This window comes from Anser brachyrhynchus (genome assembly GCF_964034855.1).
Source record: "Anser brachyrhynchus genome assembly, chromosome: 3".
In the NCBI taxonomy this organism is placed as follows: Eukaryota; Metazoa; Chordata; class Aves; order Anseriformes; family Anatidae; genus Anser; species Anser brachyrhynchus.
In genome coordinates this window covers 86,101,540-86,127,299 of record NC_137696.1, presented here as the reverse complement: position 1 = coordinate 86,127,299, position 25,760 = coordinate 86,101,540, and the positions used below count along the sequence as shown (strand labels likewise).

The window sequence follows — 25,760 nt, the reverse complement described above, 5'->3', positions numbered from 1 at the left end:
TCAGCAATAACCTTGGCCCCAATCCAACAGTACATGCAAGCAGTTGCTTCACTTATATGTGTGCACAATGTGCACTAGAAATAATCTCTTTCCTCTTACGATAAGAAAGTATGTAACAGCTTTTATGTATTAGGTGCTAAAACCCTGGTAGAAAACCACAACACGTGTCTGGATAACACTGCTATAAATGTGATTATTAACAAAAGTCAGATATAAGATAAAAACCAAATGGTTATCTACAATTTACAATTGAAAGTCTTTTATTGGACAGTGTGTGAAACAGAATTGCAAAGTTCCTCAGCATTCCAGGTCTTTCACTCGAGATGATACAAACATTACTACTATGGAACGTACGCAAAGGTGCCACACACTTTAATGTAGGACCTGTCCAGAAGAAAAGTCTTAATATTGCTTAAAACTTAAGTTATGGGCTCTGAATACCTCACCTGTGGTGACTACCTCGGTATCTCTACGAGATTAGGTCTTGAAAATAACCATGCTCTATGAAATTTTACTTCATAAAGCCTGAAACAGCAGTCACAGACTTAACTAGTGTAAAAGAAACATACAGAAGAACAGAAAAAGGTTTGAGACATTTTACTTACTTCCTCTGCAACAGCAATGCAATTTCTGTCTGAACTTTCATATACTCTTGTGCCATTTTGCAGTGCTGTTCAAACACAGCCATAGATTCTTTAGAGTTTGGACATGGTGCTAGAGGCTGAAAATAAATCAGACGTTAAAAACTAATGAACTAATGAAGTCTCTGCGGTGTATTTATAACATCTTTTAAAAAACAGTAGGCTTTTAAAAACAAGTGTCAAACCATGCCCTGGAAAACTTTACTGCACTGATGCCAAAGTTGCCTCAAACCTCCAATCTGCACTTATTAATCTGACAGTCACTTTGTCACAAGGATCAAAAATCAAACTAAGGTTTAAACACACACACCCCAAATAAAGCGAATGCAACAATTTGATGCAGTAATACTCAAGCAAAAAATATCTTATTTTGACAGTCAAACTCAAATTACATTTGGTTTTAGAGATCATGTTTCCCAGGGCTTGTTTTTAATAGCTTGATCAAATCTGAGTCAACCAATCTCAGATTACATAATATATTTTTTTTAGCCTTGGTCAAAAGTTAGACTATAAACACTGGTAAATATGTGGCACTATATTTTGCAGTCCCAAATTCACACATAAGAATGTAATGCAAAACAAATCATCTAATGACACATATATTTATTACCTGTAACTGATGATCTAATGTAAGATATGCCATTGGGATGGAGTTATCTGACCCATTGGTCTCTGTAACAACACCAAGAACATTTTAATGCATTTTTAAACAGATAATTCTATCTTTATAGGACAAAAACGAGAAAACTACATCATTTCACAATACACAATCTGAATGTGAAAAGGCAAATGGAAATAGCAGTGTTCCAATCCCAAGGCAGATGACTCTTTTTGCTTTTCTGATAAAGTTAAGAACTTCAAAATTATGGTCTATAACAGCAAGAAGAAACAAATATTAAGGTTGTTATCCTACATTTCTAGAAGCCATGTATCCACATACACGTTCTTTAAAATATTATTTTTGTACAGTTTGCTATCATGTTCTGTTTATAAAAAAATTGCCATTTCATTCTTGTTTATGAAGGATCAGCCAGCCAGCCATGCATCTAATGATTTTAAAATTAGAAGCTGTGCAAACCAGCTCTGCCAAAATAAAATAAGCGCAACCTCCTGCTCAGTTTCAAAGCCTACTCCTGGTGAGGATTTTATGTATCTTCCTCACAACATGCTCTAGGGCATTTCCTTTACTCTGCAGAGACACTTTATGGGTAGCAAGGGACCCAATACCCAATCCATCTCCTGGGCCTGGCTGCTCTCTTCTTACACTGCAGTTACTCTGGATTTCTCTAGATCTTTAATCCACATTTAACATGTTTCTGAATTCTTACAGGTTATATCTTTTGGTATCCCAGAATCTGGGGATCACAAGGTTACTGTTAAGCTTTAAGAGACATAGGAGTAAAGACACATTGAGAAACTACTAATTTTATGAAACTACTGATTTCATAGCTGCATTATTGCTACTAGAGGATTATATGGAGGAGGGTAGGTGGGAAAAAAAAGGGGCTGCTTACCCATACCCCAAAAGCACCTGCCACAGAGTAGTCGTGGTAGAGAAACTAAGGTGTTGCCCTCAAAGACTATGCTATCTCCAAGAGCAGCTTCAAAAGGAAACAGAAATAAGAGGGTGGGAATGGAGAAAAAGTGGTTAAGTGTATGCTTGTAAGGAAACTGGAAGGTGGTAAAAATAAATAAAAATAACCAAAAAACTAAAACCAGAGAGACTTAATCACCACAGAGTCTTAAATCAGAACAATATAGAAGGCCTTCCCTACATTCAATTACTGCCATTTATGGAATACTGCTACAGCAAAGGAATTACTGCAACGTTTCAAATACATCAGTACATGCAAAATATTTCAGATTGCATTCCTTAGCTTTTGGCTGTGTCACAGAATTGTAACTTTTCCTGTGATTGATTAGATTCGGCTGTGTCCTCATTTTATCACTTTGCCCGATTAACTTAATGTATTTTCTTTTACAGAAAACTAAAATTATTTATCTGTTCAGAAATGCAAATAATCCTTTGTTAATGGACTGCATAAACCTATTAAGAAAAAAATATATGTGTGGTATATTCTGTATTTACCTGAGTATAAGGTGAGGGATTTCTGCGAACAAGAAAGCCACCATAGTAACGGACCTTACTTTAGCTCTAGTGGTGTGCTGCGTTTAAGGCCAGAGATTTAGGACAAACTGTCTTTGCACTGGCATAAGATCAGCAGCTTTCAGTTCCCAATGAATTATCTATTTAACTAATGGGCAAGAGCTTGCTTCTGTGTGAAGCAGCAATTCCCTTAAGTGCTCACTGCCTAAAGAAATTTGGAACCCCAAGTTATACGAGAGAAGGAAGGCTGTGGCAGAGGACAAGGGCTTTGGGAATTTGTGTGTTACTAGGCATAGAGTGTGATTATGCAAAGTGACAATGGACAGAAAGAAGAAAGCACAGAAGCAAAGAATAAGAGTATGCTGCCCTCCCCTCCTGCTAAAGCAGGGCAAAAAAGAGAAGTACACATCTTACTTTCAGAATCACCTTATATTTGGTAAAATACGAGTACGCATATGTACGCATATATATATATGCTGGCACAAAATCAGTCCATATGTGAGTTTCCATTTTGCAGTTGATTACAGGAAAAGAATGGCAGAATCTAATCAGTCAAAGATGAAACGGATTACAAGCAAAAGATTTCAGAATTTAAGGCACTATGAAATACCAACTTGAGATTAAGTCTAAGATTTAACATGTACATTCTGGTAATGAAAATGTAATTCTTATGTTCTAAAAAGGAATTTGTGGGCATCCATTATTTATATGCAGTCCAGTATCGGTCCATTTCATAATGGTGTGCATTATGACTTTTAAGATTGAATTCAGCTATTAAATTATGTTTACTCAATCATATTTTGTAACAGAACAACAGCGATGCTTCAGTAGAAGTATTTACATTTCTGTAGACACACTTACATTTGTTCATTTAAGACCAGTAACTTTGTGTGCACATACACATTCTGCATAAGCAAAATTACAACACGCAGATAAAGAAAAATTAATGTATTCCAGCTGATACTCACCTAAGTAGCACTTCATTCCAGAAATCAGAGCAAGAAAGCTTTATCTGTGCATTCGTAATACAAATGCACAACACTAAAATGCTGCAAGATGCCCACTCCCCAACCACACATTACAGACAAAAACTGGTGCTCTCTTAAATAGAAGCAGCACTGCACACATACAACACTTTGTAACAAACAAAATTCTTACAAGCTTACGTAACTTAACATTACCAATATAAAAAGTTTTTAAAGCCGTTGTCAGAAACAAAGCAATAATGTAATGATTTAACCTAAGCAGCATTAAAATGGGATGACACTTTAACTGCCTAATTTTCTTTATATCTAGGCACATACCCCACAGCATAATCAAACATTTATTTATTTTTAAAGGCAAAAGGTTAACTAATGAACAAAGGATTACCTGCATCATCAGGTGTCCATGGATTACGAGTTGGCTTTTCAGAGGTTGGTCCCGAGGTAGTGATCATTCTCACACTAGGACTAGATGATCTACTGCTGTTTCTACTCTCCTGAAAAGATACAGCAAAACAGAATGACAAGGAAAGTTAACATTTTTTTTTTTCAAAATGTTCATTTTACAAAATGGTATTAAAATGAAAAAAAAAACCACAATGTGACAAAGCCTTAACCTATATTCCTCCCAAATACTCCCTGCAAACCTTTCTTCCTGAAAGCTTTCCAGATAGCTTTATGAACTCTGTATGCATTGCAGGAATTTCATCCTCATCTCTACCATAGAAAAAGAAATGGATATAATTTTGCTATTCAGCATAATAAAAAGCACTGTTCAACAATGCATTCAAGAACTTTATATGAGAAGCACAATACTACACCTGGTAATTTTCACAATACTGTTCAATGAAATCTATCAGCTCCATAAAATAAGGAAGGAATAAAGTTTTATTTCTGATATTTAGCTGATGAATGGAACTACATTCAACTAAAAGAATGCACCTTAGTAACTGCACTAGACTGCAATGTATTAATCTACAGTTTTTATTGTGGTTCCTATGTTAACTCGGAGGTTATACAGTCCATCCTCGGAAAACATGAAGAGGTATTTTAACAAAACAATCAATTAGAACAATCAATTAATTGATTAAAACAAAGAAATTAAAAATCAGGAAATTCTCACTCAAAGCAAATTAAAAACTAAAAATTCTGTAGGAACCTCCTTTACACTGAAAGAGTACTTTTACTACTTAAATCCTTTTCCTTATCAAAGCACAGAATATCTGATACTGACTTCATTATTCTACCTAGCTTCTTTTTCAGAATACTTATTTAAAATATAAATTATTGTATGCCATACATCTTCTCACAGACATAAAAGTAACACAGTAAAGGACTTAAAAGTGTAGACCCCACCGTGTTTTACAGGAAAAAAAGTCAAAAGAAAAGATGCTATTTAAAAGACAATTATTTTCAATATGGTATGCTTTCTATGAAATTATTAGCTAAATGTCCCTATTTTTTAAAAGAACCACTCAAATATACATTACCTGGAAGCTGTATTTCTTTATGACCCTGATTTCCAAATATCGTATCTTAATTTAATTTTAAAAGCCAGGATTTCAGTCAGTCAAGCATCAATCCAAAGAGTAGTAAGATCCTACACACTGAAATACCCATTATTTCATCTGCATTACAATACGTTTCTCCGGTAATTGCTTCAGTTTAAGAGGCTAGGAAAACACGCTATTAGACTGCACACACGAGACCTATAACAGTAAATGCCCATACTTTCTAAAATGAAACATCTTTAAAACAGCAATAATTTAAGTCTACTGGGTAAAACAGGGAAGTCAGAAACATGGCTCAATTATTACCTTCTCAGAGCTTTAAAAATTGTTTAAAATGTAAACCTTATTTTGCAGCAGTTAACACTGTCCCTGTGCCAACACTGAACACTTCAGTCTTGCTTGCTTATGTAATGGAAAAATGTTTCCAAACAAAGTACACAGCTTCAGTACCAATAGTTATTAAAAATGATTTTTTTTGAAGTTTCCTTACATATTTGCTTAAGCTATCTATGTTTCTCAAATGATTTCAGTCTTCACATGCTGAGAAAACTCATATGTGAGTGCTGTCTGCCTTATCAAGGGAAATACATTCATAAGTATAAAGTGACATGAAACTCTGTAAGAACAAAGAAATTGCCAAACTGGGACTGAAATTTATCCATTAGTCTTGTATTCCTTCTTTGACAGAGCCACCGCAAGCAACATGAAGAGGAGTAGCTTCATTTTTTTATTGACCGTTTTATGTTAGTAGCCAGAAAGTATCGTAGAAATAATCCAATGGAATGATATTATCGGGATGACCACATCAGATATTTTGAAAAAGCTTTTGTGTGGAAGTCTTTGTTGACATTATGAAGGTTTAAGTGGCCTAGCTTACTGTTTACTGTCAGTGTGCTCGGATATGAATGAAAAATAAATATCAGAAGATAGAGCAAGCATTTTTAATGGGGTCTAAGTCCTTAAAGCAAAAAGAGATTTGTTGAGTACGTAGTTGACAGCAAGGGGGACCCAAGAAATGTTCTAGCTAGGGTAACTCTAGCAAACCATGCTATACGGGGGGTGCTTGCTGTACCAGATCGCTTTGGTCCATCAGCACAGTAAAACCACTTCCGCGATAACACTGTTTAGATGAAATTACTAGACAAAAGTGAAGGATTCCTATCTGGGGCACATTTTAAAAGCACCACAAAATCCAAGGGAAGTTCCCCAAACTGAATAGCTGCTAGATTACAGTGGTTGAGTGTGCTAAGTGAGATACTTCAGCTCTCCTGGCATCGCACTAGACCACAGCCACCTTCCCTGACACCAGCTTTGCTGACAGGTAGGCCAGTGACCGCTTTTCAGCAACCGGTTTCTGTCATCCCCTCACAGATATCCTGCCATCGTTGCCTCCTCCAGGTATCACAGTATGCAAAACACACTTTCTGTAAGGTTTCTCTCAAACCATCTTTGCCAGGTGGCCAAACCTTTTAGCTTCTTAGTTACCATTTCTCAAAGGCTTAGCATCTTGAAAAGCTGACTTGCTCTAAGGAATAACATCTCCCCCTTCTCGGAACAGCATGTTTTTTTCTGAGTTTAATTGAAACAGGCAACCAAATTTAAAGAAATCAGCGGTACTAGCCCCTTTCTCCTCATTTTCTGCAGACTCTATCTCCCTATGAAATGAGAGAAAAAAGTGCGTCTGTGACCAATTGCACAATCTCATGGACAGAATGATTCATCTGTATGGTTTCAGATCCCATGAATTCTCACACTTGCATGCAGGCATGTATACTCAAACCCTGCCTCTCAACTGTTCAATATAGTACACACTTTTCTTTAACACATTAATTTTTTCCACTTCAAAGTAAACTGAAAGTAGAGAGGCCCAGTGACAGTTAAAAAAAAAAAAAAAACACATTTAAAAGAAATATTTCTGATATTATGATGGCATTGTAAAGGATGATATATACCAATATGACCCCATAAAAATATATAGACAAGGATGTCTTACTGATATCTTATTGCAATATGCAGTTCTTTAACGATTATGTCAAATAAGTTCCTAAATCTACCTGTGTAAAATGCCAAATTTTGCAATGGAGACTCAATCCTGTATAAATAGCAGATTCGTTGTGTTCAATCTAGCCTCGCAAAGCTTTTTATGGCTGCAGTTCAGAGTCTGCACATCTATTTGTGTTACAAAGATGTTTAGGCAAGAGCAGTACTGGTAATGGTCAGACACCGCATAGTCCTAAGGGGTTTTTAAAGTGCATGTACAGGCAAATGGAAAGGCAGAGGAATCAAGTCAGTGGAGAAAAAAAACGATTACATGCAAACATGAGTGGACCATCCCAATACATGTATAGAAACAAATGGGAATGGACATCAGACTGTAAGAAGATCACACCAGCACTGCTCATGTCACTTGGAGTCGAGTCTAAGGTCAGCAAGTACTAGAGCACAAGACTTTCATCAAGTTCTGTGAAGAACAGGGCTTTATAGACGTGATCTCAACAGCGAGCCCTTCCAACGGCTGGTCCAACTAGAACTTTACTATAATTATACTAAACCTTTGGTGTTGTGTATTTTCCTACCTAAGCTCTCAATGTAAAAGTGTAAGCTGAATACTAAAATCAACTGCAAAGCATTATTACTGTCTGTTAATTTTGATAGCGTCAGTAAGACCATTACTGGAAAACATCCTAAATCTCTGAACACACACACACACAAACACACAAAAAAAAGTATTCATCACCATACAAAACACACAAAGAATTCTTCTAGCACTACACAGAAAGAACAATCATAAAACATACAAGAAGGTTGGATGAGAACAGACCAGAAGCTAGGCAGGGAGTCTTGGTCTACCCTTGTCAGGCAAGCACCAGAAACTTTGGTACATTTGTTATTAAGTACAGTGTTTTCTTCCACCTTAACAGAAAATCCATTCCAAGTTGGAAAAACCTTCCCAATATAAACAAAGCAGAAAACATCAGAGAATCATTTTCTACTGACATGTTGGCAATTTCAAGAAAAAAACAAAAACACCACATTTAGTAAGAAGATTTCTCATCAGCCTTACAGTGTATCAGTCAAATGGTTTTAAATCATCGTCATAATAAAAAAGCAGTACCACAGCAAAATTTTGAGCAGGACAAGGGCTTAAAAGGACTGGGTGCGGGCGTGGAAGCACACAGTGCGGTGGCAGCTCAGTGAAGGCTACGCCAAAGGGTGGGTGTAAGAGAGAATGGAATGCAGGGAAGAAGGATGTTTGCAATGAAGAGAGGGAGGGGGAAAGGGATTTTCATGTTAGAAAGGATAACCTATATATGGTATGGTGCATATGGGGAGATACTATAAACTGCCCAGAGCTACACTAGTTACAGATGTGTTTTCTGCTTTGGCTTGTAGACTGCTTATACACATACCAGTTCAAGATTTTAGTAAGAATTCAAGGCAGTGAAGTCCAAAGCTATAGAATCCTAAAAAGAATACTTTTAGGTCTTCTCCTCTAACTACGTTGTGCTTGCTTTCTTAATTGTTTCCCAATTGAATTTTAATATGTGTATCTACATATATAAAAAGTTAGAAAAGGCTGCTGAAACCAGTGCTTCTCTTCTCACACCAGAAAAAGGTTGTGTGTGAAAATTTATTATGCACTGTCCATATAAATAAATTTCTTCCGAAGTGCATTTTTCGTGCCTGTTAAAATGTTATGTTTTCCATGTCTTATCATAACCTTTCCAAAATGTGCAAGATAAAAGAAGGTAATTTTAATTCTTCCATTTACATTTCCAATATATATATGCTATCAGAAGGAAGAAAGCAAAATGTGATTCTGGTACTTCTACAGACCCTCATCAGAAACTGGGGAGGTAAACAAAACTTTTTTGTACCCTCCTGGCCACAAGGACAATTTAGCTAGAACATCTACACAAGCAGTAGAATAGCTTTCAAAGAAAGGTTTTCAAAAAGCTACTAATATTTGAAGTAAACTGGAAATTCTATATTTTCAAATATTAACTACTCATTAAAATGAACAGAATGAAGAACCTTAAATAAAAAATATAATTAAAAACATTCATACACCAAATCAGTTCAATTTGGTATAAATGTTGCACCATTTCTTCATTTTTTCCCCCAAGTCTTCCATAATTTTTGTTCTACTGTTAACCAAATAGGCTAATCAATTTCTTTACTAAATTTTGCAGATTCATTTCTTTCTAAAACACCTGCCTTCTCTGAAGATATTAAAATGTATTTAACAGTCATTCTATTATTTTCTAATAGATGTAAATTCTATCTTAGTAAATTAGCAGTAAATTCTACTAATAATATCTGTTATTTTTTATAATATCTATTTATGAGGTTTCTGTGGCTTTCACACTCTATGGAATTAAAGAAAGATCAAATGTTGATCGCTCTTAAAGTTGATCACCCCTAAAGTTACCACCCATTTTAGATTACTGCAGTATGTTGTTTAATATGGAAACTTGATTAACATGATGAACATGCTAAGCTCCCATTTTCCCAACATACAAACAATAATAGGAACCTCAAAATTGCTAATTCACACTAGTGATGAAGTATCCTTTCTGAATTACTGAAACAGACAAGGTAGCAATTAAAACACAAAATAAACACAAAATAAACACATCTGAATGAAGCATCAGCCGTACTTTTCTCATTTAAGATGTTCCTGGTATATTTTCAGTTATATATAGTATAACACTGTCTGTTACCATGGCACTTACAATACCAGATATGAAATTATAAAATGTCTTATTGAGATAGTTTTATTTTTTTGTAACATAACTTTGTGATAACACCTTCATATAAAACTTTCACAAGAAATGGAAAGATACTACTCTAAGTTACTGTTTGGGGCTCAGAGATTCAATAATAAATATGCTTATAATATTAATGTGCATTTTTTTTTATTTTTATGCAAGAAGTGAGTCTAATGTATGTATAACTGCTTCAGGCAATCATAAGTAGTTATTTCAATTGTTTTCTACACAGAAAGAGGTAAGGGCTTTCCTGCGTAACACCTGCCCTGAGCCAAATTGAGTAGTACACACAAACTATTTGTACATAAAAATGATAAATACTGTATAAGCTATATAGAAATCACTAGTCATCTAGAGCTCATTCATAGATTATCCTCGTGGTATCGGGTTTAAATGCAATAAATGTCACTGCATTCAAGCTTCCACATGATTTCTACAGAAGTATCAAAGGTAGAGATTTCCAAACCAGTTTCTCTATACAGATACAGCATCAACTTCACTGAAAGATAAAGAGGAGATGAGAGACATTACCTGACTGGACTCTGTTCCAGCAACAGTAAGATCTTGAATGGATCTGCGCCTCTGCTGTCCGTTTCCTGCTGGGAAAAAACAAAACAAAACAAAAACAAAACAGTGAAATCTATTCAGAACAAAATAAGAAGGGTGCGACTGTTGCAGAGGAGCTTGGAATTTGTACAAATCCACAGAGAGAAAGGGAGAGAGGGGGAGAGAGAGACAGCTGCAGAATTTTAACTCAAAACATGCTGGCCTGTCAACAAAAAGTATCCCCCAATACAATAACCACTCCTACCACATGAATTGCTGCTGCACTCCACTCCACCATCTTCTGTCACATGTATTTGAACAGGCTCAGGACTCGGGGCAGGAGCTGATGACGACATCTATTTCGAGTGCGTTACGTTATGGGGATTTCTAAAAGCTAGACTGCGAAGATAACACGCTGCCAGCTTTAACCTGTTGCTCTTTGGTATGCTCAAGTAACATAGCAAGGACTTCTGCCTGTGTTTTGGTTCCCTTGCTAAAACCAAGAAGCAAAGGTGCTTCCTTCTGGGCAAAGTGAAAGCTCTCTCTCTCCTTCAGATAAAGGAAACTATGCCCTATTCTCATGCTCTGAAAAGTGTGAAAAGGGGACTGTTCAGCTAAATCACATCTTGCTATCAACCTCCTGAGCACAATGCTGTAATCTTTTCCTCTTCTCCTTCCACCTGTTAGCAATTATCTACTTGTGACAGCTACATAAAACAGTTTAAATTTTAACACTGACACTCAATCAAAGGCATTTCCAGGAAACAAAGTCTCCTTAAAAATAAAAGAGATTATGCAACGGAATCTCCCTAACTACTTTGATTTTTATTACTGTGATTGTTTATATTGTCTCTTGAGAGCAGGTCAGCTGTCCAAAAGGAAACACCAAAACGTCCTGAGTAACAGCTGACAATGCTCAAAATTCTTGGTCTTAGATCTGCATTACGTAACTTTTCTACTAGAGGGTAGCATCTCAAACATGTACTACAGCAGCGGCAGCCCCTAACCCATCAACCACGCACTCTGCAGTCAGCCCAATTCACTCAAAGTCCTGTAACAGGCACCTATTTTTTTTTAAACCTTTTAGATATTTATTCAACATAATTTCAGTATTACTTCACAGCCTATCTTAAGTGTTTTGATTCGCAATAGTTACAACAAAAATGTAAGACTATCTATGCAATATGAATCAATACTTTTAAGGTATCAACTTAATTCATAAATCATTGTTAATAACTTAAATATAGGTACTATCGCATGTACGAACACATTACCACAAAGCAGCCATACCATATTGTCAGTGTCACTTCACCAATTTGTCATAACATTTTAGAATATAAAATTTCTAGGAAATACTATGAGAAACAAGCATATTCGAAATATCAAGAAAGATTCCAGAAAAGGAGTATGTTCTTTACCCTGACTACAAATGAATTTTAATTGCAACTTTTTTGAGGTGTTGATCTTTTGCTTCTGAAATTCAAAGAATGTATATACTTACCTAAGCATCAATTACTATTATGTTTAATACTTTTCCATGAAGATACTAGGGATGAAGTGAATGACAAATCTATGTCAAATTTTTGAACTTGTTCATTTGTAGTGAACTTTTTTCCACTAGCTGACCATTTAGAAACATGTTTATACATTTAATAGAATTATGTACTGTAGATACTTCATCTGGCTGGCACAGCTGATCTCAATACTCAAGATACGGATGATCCACCCATGACTGACACAAAATTATGTGCACGTTTCATTCAACAACACTGTTCTAAAATTAGCTCAGCTGAAATAAGCTTGCAAAAATATCTGAAATTCTCATTTCAGATTAGCAACATTTGTGAATTTAAAGAACCCGGCACATGTGTTGCTGAAACATTAGAACATGGCTGCCAAAAAGTTAAAATAATCAGGGTGGGGTGAAAGAAAAGAAAATGCTTTGGGATGGGGAGGGGCCAAAACTACTGTGTTGCAATAAATGAATACCTTTAAATGAAATATCTCCAAGTTAGTAGCATGAGGGAAGAGCAAGCTCTACTAGGCAATGCCATTTTAATTAGTGTAACTACTGCAGACATCTGGCAAATAGCTTAGACAAAGCAGAAATAGACTACAAATCAACAAATACTTATTGCTCCAGATTCAAGATAAATTCAGTTGAAAAGTACACTATGTAACATGTAGTTTTTATTTGAAATTATTACTCCTACTTTTCTATGCCTTCCTTTCTCAATTTTAATCATGTTTTTACCTCTAAATTCATTTCAAACTCCTAATTTTTCCTCATTATAAAAACTATTTCGTAAGTGTGCAGAAGTTAATATGATGTACCATGTCAGTATTTTAACAGTTTACAGGACTGTAAGACTAGAAATCAATGAGCACTCAATTACACATCTGTTTTGAGAGCTTTAGTGAAAAAGCTCTGAATGCCTCATCACCACCTGAAATGTTGAAAGACCTTAATTTAATTAATTGCACCGAAAGAGAAATAGACCCATAAACTCATATGGCATTCATGGTTCAAGTGATTACTGTAACATAGTTCTAGAAGTTCCAAACAGTACCTGGGGACTTACGCTTTCAGGTTTTCTTAATATGCATAGCTTGCAGATGAGAGCTACAATTATTGGAATATCCGAGTTACATTCTGTCTAATAACATACGGATATATCAACTAAAAGGGCAAAATGAAAGTGAAAAAAACGAGGGGAGTAAGAACAGAGAAGAGGAAAGAGCAAAATGATGCTCAGAGGAAAGCAGCATTAATTGCTGAATTACCAAGTAGTCAACAAAATCAAGAGAAAATAAAGCAATCACTACATTCTCAAATTAGTTTCATGCCACAAAACATTTCATACAAACAGTAATTTAAAATTTGTTCACAACAAAAGATTTGCACTGGTAAAGTATACATTCTCTTCTCATTTCCTTTGCTTTGTCTCCATTTTCCCATTTCTTCCTCCAGCTCCTCCCTCCTTTCCTCTATTTCACCTTCCTCGTCTCATTTTCACTTCACACCATCTTCTCTTCCATCATCTTACTGCCTCCTACCTGCCTCAGAATTCTCATTAATCTCTCCTCACCAATATACTTGGCCTCAAAAAAAAAAAATTCACATACTGTTGTTTGTTTTCTAAAATATAATTCAAAACATACAGAAAATTTCCAGCATGAGCTGCTCCACATGCTCTAGCGAAACCAGTTACAGTTTCCTGCTAAGGCTTTTGATCATCCCTCAAATATCCAAAGCAGCTACACACTCTTCTCCCTGCCCTATAGCAGATACTTGCTGTCTCCTTTTACACTTTCACAAACATACATGCTGCTTGTTCTCTTCTCTTTAAGGCAACAGTATTTTGTTTGTATATCTGCAGCCAAGTACAAACACACACTCCCTCTTCTTTCATCTCTCCTGTTTTCTCATTCAGACTCCCTCTTCTGCTCCTGCTCCCTTCTTTTTCAATTTTGTCCTCGGGGATCCTTCTCTCGGTTCCTCCTTGATCATGTTCTCCCAACCTTATTCATACACCGTACTCTCAAGAGCCTTCCTACAAGAACCAAACCTCCCTTACAGTACAGGATGATCAGAATTCAATAGCGTTAGAAGACAGTTTAAAGAAGTTAAAACTTTGATTTGGATTCCAGAAGAATTAAGTGATCTGGGGAGACAAGGGCAGGATTTCTGGCTTATACAGGCTTTGAGGTAGATGTAGAAATTACAGATTAAAGCATCTATGATTTCTATGATTCCTATTCTAAAGATATTCAACAAAATGTGTCTATCCTGAGTAATCGTTTATGCAGTGCCAATGCTATAAAAATATTTTAATGCTGTGGTACAATTTTAGATGACAAAATTAAAAAGCCAAATGCATTCATGCTGTATGCACGAGCTGTTTAACACTGCCAGTGAAGAAAAGGCATACTTTAAAGTATATACTTTATACTAAAGGAATACTTTAAAGTAAAGATACTGCTTGACTGGTTTGTATCCAAAAGGCATTCTGATTATTTTTCTTGATCAGGTTAAAACTATATATCTTTTTTCTTTTACACACATAGCTATTTAAGCCTTTTGTACTTACTAGGGTTTTTATTTCTCACATATACATATGAAAAATAATTAAAAAAATATAAAAATACTGTTGCATATTATCTGTACTATACTACGTATTACATATACAATAAAGGGAAAGAAAAGGATACTTTACCTGGCTATCTGGCTACAGTCTACCACCACTGAAAATTCATTTGCCAAGCTGTCACACTAAATTGGAACTCGCTGACCCATTTTTCAGTTTTTAAGTTTTGTAAACTAGTAACAAAAATAGAATCTTGAATCAAAGTAATTTCTGTTTATACTTACTCGAAAGTATTTAGAAACAAGAGCAAATGCATATTAAAAATTTCCCCTTCTGCAAACATGTTGCCCTCAACTGATAAAAATTTGTATTTTATAACCTTGGTAGCATACCAAGGTTCATGGATGCAATACTTGGTTGAACCAAGCATACTTGGTTCATGGACGAAAATCAGCCAAGGCAAAACCCATTACGAAAAAACCCCAACAACAGCAGATGTAGTACTCATGCTTCTAAAATAGCCCAGCCCCAAAGCAGCTGACTCACGGTAACATGCCTGCCTGCCTGGTGCCCTCCCCTCTGCGGGAAGCAGCTGCTCAGCAGAAGCTCAGGCAGCAGCACGGACAGTGTCAGCACTCACTCTTCCCACAGACAGACGTGCCCAGGGAAGGTCGGACGAGCTGGGTACGTGGCAGAAGTGCTAAGGAACATAATGGGGTGGGATCCAGACAGAGGTGCCAGTTTGGAGAGCTTGGAAGTACGACTGGAAGGGGAGAAGTGTGCTAAGAGGCTAGGACTGATAGCCACGTACTGAAAGTGAAAGAGTAAGGAAAGGAATGAGGTGAGAAATAGGCCACTATATGTTGTCTTAATAAGAAAAAATAGAGCAACATGCTTTTGAGAAACCGCTTTGAGGATACAGACAAATATAGTTAGTTTATTAGGAAGCTGGTCATTTTCATGTCACGTAACAATTAAGCTCTGCTTTAATACTAGGGACATGTTCTTTTTTTTCCTGGCCCTGCAATTCTTCCTGGGAAGCTGTTCTGACTAAGAGACATCTTTTATTACACAGCCCAGACTTATTTGCATATTTACACCTTTTTTCTTAGTGCCAGTACTGTGTCTTCTAGCTTAAACGCTGCTCTCTTCCCAGTCTTTAGCTGCAGATCTGTCTACAGGAAATAAATTACGCATTTCTCGGCTTTCATTCTGTGGGCTAGAACAGCCGTGCTTTTCCACTTTCTTCTTCATACTTTTCATACGATCCAAGTAGCTTTTCTTGCTATTATTTCAGAGTTCACGTTTCTTTTATAGCTCAACACACTATTCTGGCTGCCCAGTATACTACGTTGAATTCCTCAGAGATCAGACCTCAACAAGGGCCTGTAAAATAGAATTAGTGCTTTTTAGTCTCTCTTGGAAATATACCTCTCAAAAGGAACTGTAAGCATTGTTTCAAACGCAGTGTATGACCCTGAATTTTACCCTAGTTCTGTGTCCCCATCTGCCCCCCAGTCACAACACAATTCATCCTATGTGATACTCGAATCCTCCTATTTATTATTAGTCACTCTTGATAACAAAATTCGCTGTTAACACTTCATTGCTCATTTAGGGCTTATTGAATGCCTTAAGAGTGAACTTTGAGAAAATTCATTCCTATGCTTGCTCCAATCCTATACCTTCTTTCATTTCTACAGGTTGCTATTTCTCTTGTATCTATTCCAAATTTATGTTAGAATTCCCATCTTGCCAAGTTCAACTAAAATAGTCCAGGTGAAGGGCATCTAAATGACTTCCTTTTCCTAAATAAGCAAAACCTCAAAAAGGTATCTGATATGTTTGGAACAATCTATTTTGGGAAAGCCATATGATATGTTTTCACTGACCTTTTAATTATTCTTCTCTAAAAGTTTCAAAGTTTTTTTTTGAAGCCTTATGTGCTGCTGCAGACAGACAGTACATGCAGACGACAGGTGCCCTGTAAACTTTTAGAGCATGTTTGCTGAGCTCCCATCACTTATTGACACCGTGAAACTTGACAGATCCTTTCAGAATATTGCTTCACTTTCTCCTTCCATGTTCTCAAGATTTCTTTTATGCCGCAGAAGGCCAGGATTGTCTGAAAATTACAGTGGAAACCTAGTAAACTTACTAGGTGATTTGTTAGCCTCAGTGCTGAATAGCTTTTATTTTCACTGACTGTGCTATTTTTCCTTGGAAGCTACATTTTGACATTCTTTATTTTTCACGTAAGCTTCAATAAAACTATTTGAAACTTTTGTGCAGAACTATATCTTCTGCACTCAACTTTAAAATACCCCCCCCCCCCCCCCCCCCAACATTTATATGGAAACCTCCTCAGATGACAAAAATTTAGAGTAGGGGTCCACAGGTTTTAGTGGAACTCTCGATTAGCAATAGATACTATTACTTGCAACTCCTGACAAATCACTTTGAAATGGCTTGCATACCACTAAGGGTATACCTGTCACAGTTTGGGATTGATTGTAATTATTTTTAGGCTTTAAGAAGTATAAAATGAACCACTTGGACTGGAAAAAATAAAAGATGGGAATGTAAAAGATATATTTCTAACTCAATGTAAATTTGAGATAGATTAGAATTATTCATTAAGGTACCAACAGAAATTACCAGCTATGGTGAGGATTATCCTGATCCTCTTCCTGTCAGAAGCTTGTCTTATTAATTTTAGTTTATTTTAAACACAACAGAAATACCTCATGCAAACACATTTTAGCTCTGGAAAACTGTAGTCAAATGTAAAAATTCCACAGATTAAGCTTTAATCTTGTTTAATCACATGCATTACACAGATTTGAAGTTCTGTACATAGTGTGTTTAAGTCTTTTGCTCTACTAATATTTGATTAGATTAAAACGGTTGCTCAAACACTACAAAGATCAGGGCAATATAATTATCCAGACAGTAATTTTTCAACTGATGTCCGTCTTTGCCAAATGATGTACTGTAATAAAGTTCTGCCTAGTTTTGTTCTATAATGAGAATCTAACATCAGGATCATAAAAGTACAAAGTTCTTTATTAGCAAATGTAAGTTAGACTAGAAGATCAAAACCTTCACTGATAGAAGTTAGTACTAAAAAGATCATGCTCCTCTTTACAGAGGCATTAAAAAAACCCATGTTGGGCTATTTCTAGGTCTGTCCTAGAGCAGCTGGAGCAAGAAGTATTTTTTAAGCAGTCTGATCATTATTCCAGCATCTTAACCAATTGACCCGTTCACCTGGTCTGCGATACCTGGTATGATGATCTCAGGGACATCCAGAATGTTGCCAAATGAAGCAGTTTTACGATGGCCTCGTTTAGGCTTGGAATAGGCTGAAAAAATACACATACACAATACACATGCAAAACACTAAAATGGCAACAGCAAAATTATTAAATTTGTAATATTGCATTTTTCATAAACTTTGTTAAACTGTAGTTCATGCAAAAATATTTCATGCAGAATAAACTGCATTGCCTTCCACTCATGCTTACACATAGTAAAGCAACTGTTAAAAAGCAAAAACACAGAACTAGCCATCAATACAACACCATGTAATTAGTTATAGTTAGCAACACAAAAGTCAAACACAGAAAGCAGCATGGCAACAAGAAGGGAAAACCAAATGTAATTATCCAAACAGAGAACAAAATAAATTATTTCAGATCACCTGTATATTCAGAATAAATTCTTGATTGCCTGAACTTATGTAACACTTCCTCTTTAGTGCTGGGCATAAGCTATTTTATAAACAAGATTAAAAGTTGGATACTTCTGTTTCTTTGAATCACCTCCTGTTAAAGCAAACCTAACCTGTCTCTGAAAAAAAATGCTTATTGTTACTACATTGCACAAACATTCCTGCCTTCCGTTATTTTGCCCTTTGAGTGAAGATTTTTTGTTTTGAAAACTGGATACCACTACAAACCTTTTCATTTCTGAATGATGTTCAAGAAACATACTATGCTTTGGAGTAAAATTTGTTTTCTTAATTATTATTCTACTGCTTCAGTAGCTACAGATAAAGTTTCCATTTAGTGAAAAGTCTAAATACAGCTCCCAAAGGCAGAATGTTGCAGCACGTTCATCTAAAACTGAACGTAGAACAGTGGCATGTATTATGTGATTTACTCTAAACACTTAATCTAGCAATAGATGGAACAAGAAAATTAAAAAAATCTTGACTATTTACTCTCAACAACAGCACAATTCTCACCCAGTCACAATTTTTTCCCCAAGTCACAACATATTATTTCTGTCACAGAGTTAACAAGATTAAAAAACAAAGCAAAAAAATCATACAACGCCATTTCAGCTCTTTCTGAAAAAGGTATGGTCATATGGGTTTGACCCGATTTCTAGTAGTCTACTGCATGAAGTAATTAAAAGAAAAACAAATAAAAAACCCACCCCAAACTCTACTATATTCAATATATTCTTTTGTTTCAAGAAGAAACCTTACAGTCACAATGACAACAACAACAAAAAAAATATTCTGAAATAATGGTTACCATTCAAAACAATGTACTTAAGGAAGACAAACCAGGAAAATTAAAAACTCACACAAAAGGAAGGCCAGAGTTATCTTCGCTAATGTCAAAACTTTACATTGACTTTAGAGTGTCAGTGACTAAAGTGAGTCCTGACATTTTAAAATAAAAACGCATATTATTATTATCAGGTAAGTACACAGCTGCCGTCTGTGTTAGGAAACCTTTAGGGATATTCAGGGTGAGAAGTGTTGCACAATCATTCAGTCAAAGACTGACAATACAAAAGACAAATCTTGGAATAAGGCTTTAAAATAAGAACATAGAAGTAAAAAGTATATAGGGCAAGATAATATTAACCTATGAGTCTCTTCAGTATTTAATAAAACAAGATCCTGGAATAATCATAATATAATGAACAACAGTAAAATCATTGTTGTGCAAAAGAAATCAGGATATAATGCATATTTCCTTACTCCTTACAGTTCCTTGATTAATTATCAGATTGGTAGAGAAATATTAGATCAACTACATAACTCTGGACTAACCAAAGTAATTTTGTCTGATTATGGTATATAACCACAGATTTAAATAAAGAGTTCCAGATATGAAAAACTTAAAGCTCGCATAGATTAACAAACAATATCCTTGATGAAGAAAACAGACAAGAAAGTGTTTGCCAAGTATACACATTTTTATTAACTCAATCTTTTGGGAAGAACTAAGATTGCTTTCACCATAAAACTAAGTATTTATACTTGCGCATAAATTCTAATTCACTCAAGGACTCAAGGATTTAGATACAACAGTTTATAGCTACCTGAAATAAAGCATCTGAAGCTATTTATTACTATTTCTGAAACAAAAGATACCAATGCTTTGTTCATCTGATGAATAAAATGTTTATCTTTTTGAGATATGTCAAAGTGAATTTTAAAAGTTATTTGGGAACATGCTGAACTTTAAACCTACCTCTTCATTTTTAAGTACTAGAGGAATAACCTTGAAGAAAATGTTATTTTAGAAATAATTGTGATGGAACGAGATGGAAAAACATTATTTCAGATGCAAAGGATAAAGCTTGTGCATTTGGAACTAGACTGATATTTAGAAGTCTCACAATGATTTTAGAAAGGTGAAAGTCTAATTCGACAATAGTAATCTCTTCCCTGACCTTATAAGTACCTAATTAAAGTACTCAACCTGTCTGGCAGTTGAATATACAACAGTGAATGAAGTAACTTTTCCCCACAACTAATAAAGGACAATAAAGACTACATGAAAAGTTAAAGTATTTTCATATGGCTAATTTTATTAACCTTCTCTAAGATTGTCTTAAAAAAAATCCTACTTATTTTCTTCTTACCAATTCCTTACTCTGTCTCCCAAACATAATTTTACCTGTGGTAGAAGGTATTCTTGCTTCTATTTCAGACATGTCAGCACTCATCCTTTTCGCTTCTCCTGAGACAAGGGCTGACTGTGGTCGCCCACGAACATCTGACAAGCTCTCCACACTGCTCCCACGAGATGGGGGTAAACTCAAACGGCCAGGTTCACCCTGTTTCAATAGTTACATTTTAAAGAGAAAGAAAAAAATTCTGCAGAAGCCCTTCCTTGATATGCTCAGTATGTAGGGTAAAATAATTTCTATAACATAGATATTTTCTATAACAGATTTTAAAAACAAGTCAAAAATTTAGAAAATTTTAGAAAACGTTAAAAACACAAAAATGTCATTTAAGAACCAAATATCTTGCATCTTGCAACTTTCAAAATAATTAACTTTAGTTGCATTCAAATTGAGGAGAATTAGGACAGTATTGTCACAAGATAATATTGTTTTTTTCCATCCTACTTGAAATAAAATAGTGTTTTCAAAATTCACATAGATGTCACACTAAACTTCTGGTTCTAACTTCAGACAATGATATGCAAATATACATATTTTTTAACCTAATGAATCCCCTTAAATGAACTGTTTTTGGATTTCATAGGAGATACCTTATTAGGGCCTTCCAGTTCATATTTTTGGAATCATTCAGTATTTTTCCATCCCCTTTCATGCTCTTTTCCTGTAAGTAACTGACTCCAATACTGTACTATACTTGAAAGAAAAGACTTTATAGCTTTAAAAGCTTAAAAAGACTAATGCTTTATAGCAGTTGCAACACTTTTGTCCATCTTTGTCCACTTCTATTATGGCTCAAAACTGGAGACGTTTGCTTACCGGCTGCTTGGCTGTATTTTTCATTTGCTGTGCCAATTTTGATTCTAAACGTTTAATAGTGTCATTGGTAGAAGCTCCTTGGAAGTCACCTGGTTCCATGTTAGCATCACTCTTGTTGCTTGTGTTTGTAGAAGTGATGTCCATGAATGAACCTAGAAATCAGTAATAAGGTCAAATTTACATTAAAAATGCTAACGTGCATTTCTTCAAACATTCTCAGCAGCTTAACTTTGCCGTAGAGCAACTCTTTTGAAAGCTTTTAACAAAATGCAAGACTGCAACAGATCCACAAATAATAATAAAGTAAAATGGAGTGGGTGGAGGAAAGAACATACAACTAAGTACTACAATGATATTTGAGGTCAGTCTTTAGCTTGTTCTGAAATTAGAGTAGATGGTAAATTAACAACACAACCAGCAACATCATTCACAACTATTGAAAAGGTCCATCATTTACTACAGAGGAGCACAAATACCTGAAAAATAACAAGCAATATTTCTTTGTAGTGTAAGGTAATAAATCATATCTTAAAATCATGTGCTGAAGGGTGGAGAACACAAGATAAAGTCAGTAAAATGCTATGGCTGAAAAGATTTTGTAATGTAATTTGCAGGTCACTGAGTTGCAAAGTAGCCAATGAAACTTCGTTCAAAATAACAGCAATTTGGAGATGGGAAAAAAAACAAATCAAGCAGCAAAAGGTGAAGACACTTTAGATTACTAACTACTGAAGTGGGAAAACTGTATTCTATAAAATCAGAGGACTGAACAATCTTATTGTCTACTAGCAAAAGGATTTCTCTGGGGCAAGGACTACTTGAAAGCCCAGCTTACATTTTGTTTTGCTCCCCTTTCTAGTGATTTCCTTGTGCTTCATTTAAACTTCTGTACTTACTGCAGCTGAACATAAAACAACTACAAATTTAAACTGTAGAGATCATAACTGAGAGCAGGTACAGCTTTCAAGAACAGTCAAAAATTTAAAGATGTCAGCTCCTACACATTACACATGACTGGAAGTGTCAATTGCTAGCAATCTTCATGGGAACAAAAAGGAGACCTTAAAGTTGGACGTTCTGAGCTAGCTTTTATTATATGCTTGTTTTCCAGTAAGACAACCTGTATGCTTCAGCAAAACTATTTGTCTGAGAACAATATAAATATGATGTCTTAACAAAGTCTTAACAAAAAAATGGATTCCTGCCAACACTTAAGATTTTGGAAAGGTTACCTTTCCTACTTTAATTTCAAAATCAACATAGAAGTGTGCTTTATAATCCATCTGTATCACTTTACGGTGCTTTCTTTTATTTATACAACTGTACCTGTACTAGTGGCAGAGTTGCTTTGGCCTTCATCTGAATACTGGCAAGGATACTGCAGAGGTTCATCAGCTCCTGGAAAGTACTGTGAAAAAAAGCAGTATTTTAATAATAATAAAAAGCGATTAAAATTGCTTTAAAATAATTCAATTAGTAGTTCATGAAATAATTCATAAATATAACAAATCATATATTATACACAATTACAAGTGTTTATATAGAAGTAAATCCAATTATTTTAAGTAATACATTAAAATACATCTATGACTCCTGTTATTAATTTCCACATATTTGTTATGAATGCAATACTATACACCTCCCATAAGGAAAGAAATAACTCTCTTTTTCTTTTACCACAATAATTTTTCTTTTTAATCAAAAAGAGAAGGAGAGAGAAAACATGAGCCTGCCTTTAAAGTGAGTTAAAAGGCATACCTGTTGTAATTCAACTTCCAAACCTAACAGGTTAAGAAATGATTAAGATACTAAAGTAAGTGTTATACCCGCATCAAGTGTGTCATTATTTTAACAATTTCCTCCATGGAAGGTCGTTGTGAGGGATCCTTGGACCAACAACGGGTCATTAAACTCTCAATTGGTTTAGGTAAGTTTTTGATCAGTGGTGGCCGAGTACCTATAATTGAAATTAGAAAAACAACAATTAATTTGTTAAGCAGACTGTAAGAAGACTGACAGTGAATAACCTCTGTCTGATATTTTGCTAAATAAATAGAAGAAAATGTATAGTTAGTTGTAGTCTGATGGAACTGGCCTGTACTTGATTTTTCTGTCTTTCAAACAAAGAACTGACAACAAAAGTTCAATTGTTTGCACCACATACAAGTTACAGGTACATACAAACAAGAAATAAAATGAAACTTTTCCTTCAATAGTGGTTTGAATAAATTCACTGACTGACCAAATACAATGTATTGCAGTGGTAATTAAAATGACACATGAATATATTACAGCTTTCTGACGAGTAAAGCTCTAGTCCAAGCTAGGAAGCGTTTGATTTTTAATGCTGAACTCGCAACAAACAAACAAATAAATAAATAAAGTACTTTTAAGGCTGCTTTTGCTCATAAGAACTTCCTGAAAAATTAGTAAGCATTAATAAGTTTGACAGAAGCATCAATTTTGGATGACTTTTTCCACGGACTCTGCACATTTTCAATTATATACTACACTTGAAGTAAAATATAATCTATTCATCTGGTTTTGGTTCCAATTTCTACCCTTTTTACTTTTCAGCAAGTACAATTAATAGACATCCAGTTGTGTTTAACACATGAGATGTAGCGACATTTTGCAAAGAAAGCAGTCAGTATTTAAAGATATATTAGCCATAGCTTTTCTCCCTTGTTTGTTCATTATTTCATTTGTAATTTTACGTAGCAGGAAATCATAGAATGGCTTTGGTTGGAAGGGGCCCTGAAGATCACCTAGTTCCAACCCCCTGCCATGGGCAGGGATACCACCCACTAGATCAGGTTGGCCAAGGCCCCATCCAACCTGGTCTTGAAGACTTCCCGGGATGGGGCATCCACGGCTTTTCTGGGCAACCTGTGCCAGTGCCTCACCACCCTCTGAGCAAACAATTTCCTCCCAACACCTAATCTAAATCTCCCCTCTTTTAGTTTAAAACCATTCCCCCTTGTACTATCACTATCCATGTAAAAAGTCGCTTTCCATCTTTTTTGTAAGCCCCCTTTAAGTACTGAAAGGCTGCAATGAGGTCTCCCTGGAGCCTTTTCTTCTCCAGGCTGAAAATTATTAGGAACATTATTGTCTCAATATTAGGAAAAGGTTCTTCACTGAGAGGGTGGACAGGCACCGGAACAGGCTCCCTAGGTCACGGCACCATGCCTGCTGGAGTTCAAGAAACATTTGGACAATGCTCTCAGACACATAGTCTGATTTTTGGGTGGTCCTGTGCAGAGCCAGTTGGATCCAGTGATCCTTGTGGATCGCTTCCAACTCAGGATATTCTAGGAGCATCCCCAGCTCTCTCAGCCTTTCTTCTTATGAGAGGTACTCCAGCCCTCTGATCATCTTCATGGCCTTCTTCTGGACCCTCTCTAACAGCTCCACGTCCTTCTTGTGCTGGGGGCCCCAGACCTGGACGCAGTACTCCAAGTGAGGCCTCACCAGGGCAGAGCAGAGGGGCACAATCAACTCCCTTCACCTGCTGGCCACTCCTCTGTTGATGCAGCCCAGGATGCAGTTGGCCTTCTGGGCCTCAAGCATGCACTGCTGGCTCATGTCAATCTTTTTGTCCACCAGAACTCCCAACTCCTTCTCTGCAGGGCTGCTCTGAATGAGTTCTCTTCCCAGTCTGTCCTCATGTCTGGGATTGTCTCGACCCAGGTGCAGCACCTTGCACTTGGACTTGTTGAACCTCATTAAGTTCATGTGGGCCCACTTTTCTAGCCTGTCCAGGTTCCTTTGGATGGCATCTCTTCCTTCTGTTGTATCAACTGCACCACTTAGTTTGGTGTCATCTGCAAACTTGCTGAGGGTGCACCTGATCCTGTTGTCTATGTCACTGATCAAGATATTAAACAGTACCTGTCCCAAGACAGACCCCTGAGGGACACCACACTTCAATGCAAACATTGCAGCAGCCAAATAACACAAAAAACAGAACTGATACAAAAACACCAGTGTCTTAATATTGAATCTTTACGACAAAAGTGCTTGCTTAATGAAATATAAAACTGAAAAACTAATAATTTAAATCTGCATACTTAAGAATGTTTAGCAAATTTATAGGTCAAATATACAACTTCAAATGCAGATAAAAATTTTCAACTCACCATTGTGAACTGCCCACATTATGCGGAAAGCTGGACCACCAATCTCATCAAAAGGTTTCCTACGGGTGATTACCTCCCAGAGAATAATACCCCAACTGAAAACGTCACATTTTTCACTGTAATTGCTACCTGAAAGAAATCAGCAATATAATCTGTCTCTTTTATATAGAGCACACTAAAAATAAGTACAATTTCAGATGAAAAACAGCCCTATATG

The 25,760-nt window shown here is 35.9% G+C and overlaps 1 protein-coding gene across 4 annotated transcripts in view; it reads right to left on the bottom strand.

Annotated features, from left to right (window-relative positions):
* MAP3K7 (mitogen-activated protein kinase kinase kinase 7) overlaps window positions 1–25,760 on the bottom strand; it is a 51,284-nt gene that overhangs the window by 4,799 nt on the left and 20,725 nt on the right. Inside the window, exons 7-16 of one of the 4 annotated variants that reach the window (XM_080588519.1) lie at window positions 25,544–25,672; window positions 23,228–23,358; window positions 22,728–22,809; window positions 21,402–21,553; window positions 20,573–20,732; window positions 17,933–18,013; window positions 10,546–10,613; window positions 4,120–4,228; window positions 1,252–1,313; window positions 606–721 (exon numbers count right to left, since the gene is read on the bottom strand). In XM_080588519.1, coding sequence (XP_080444645.1) covers window positions 606–721; window positions 1,252–1,313; window positions 4,120–4,228; window positions 10,546–10,613; window positions 17,933–18,013; window positions 20,573–20,732; window positions 21,402–21,553; window positions 22,728–22,809; window positions 23,228–23,358; window positions 25,544–25,672 — 1,090 coding nt within the window. The remainder of the gene's footprint in view (window positions 1–605; window positions 722–1,251; window positions 1,314–4,119; window positions 4,229–10,545; window positions 10,614–17,932; window positions 18,014–20,572; window positions 20,733–21,401; window positions 21,554–22,727; window positions 22,810–23,227; window positions 23,359–25,543; window positions 25,673–25,760) is intronic. The other 3 variants (XM_080588520.1, XM_080588521.1, XM_080588522.1) reach the window with 3 other exon arrangements.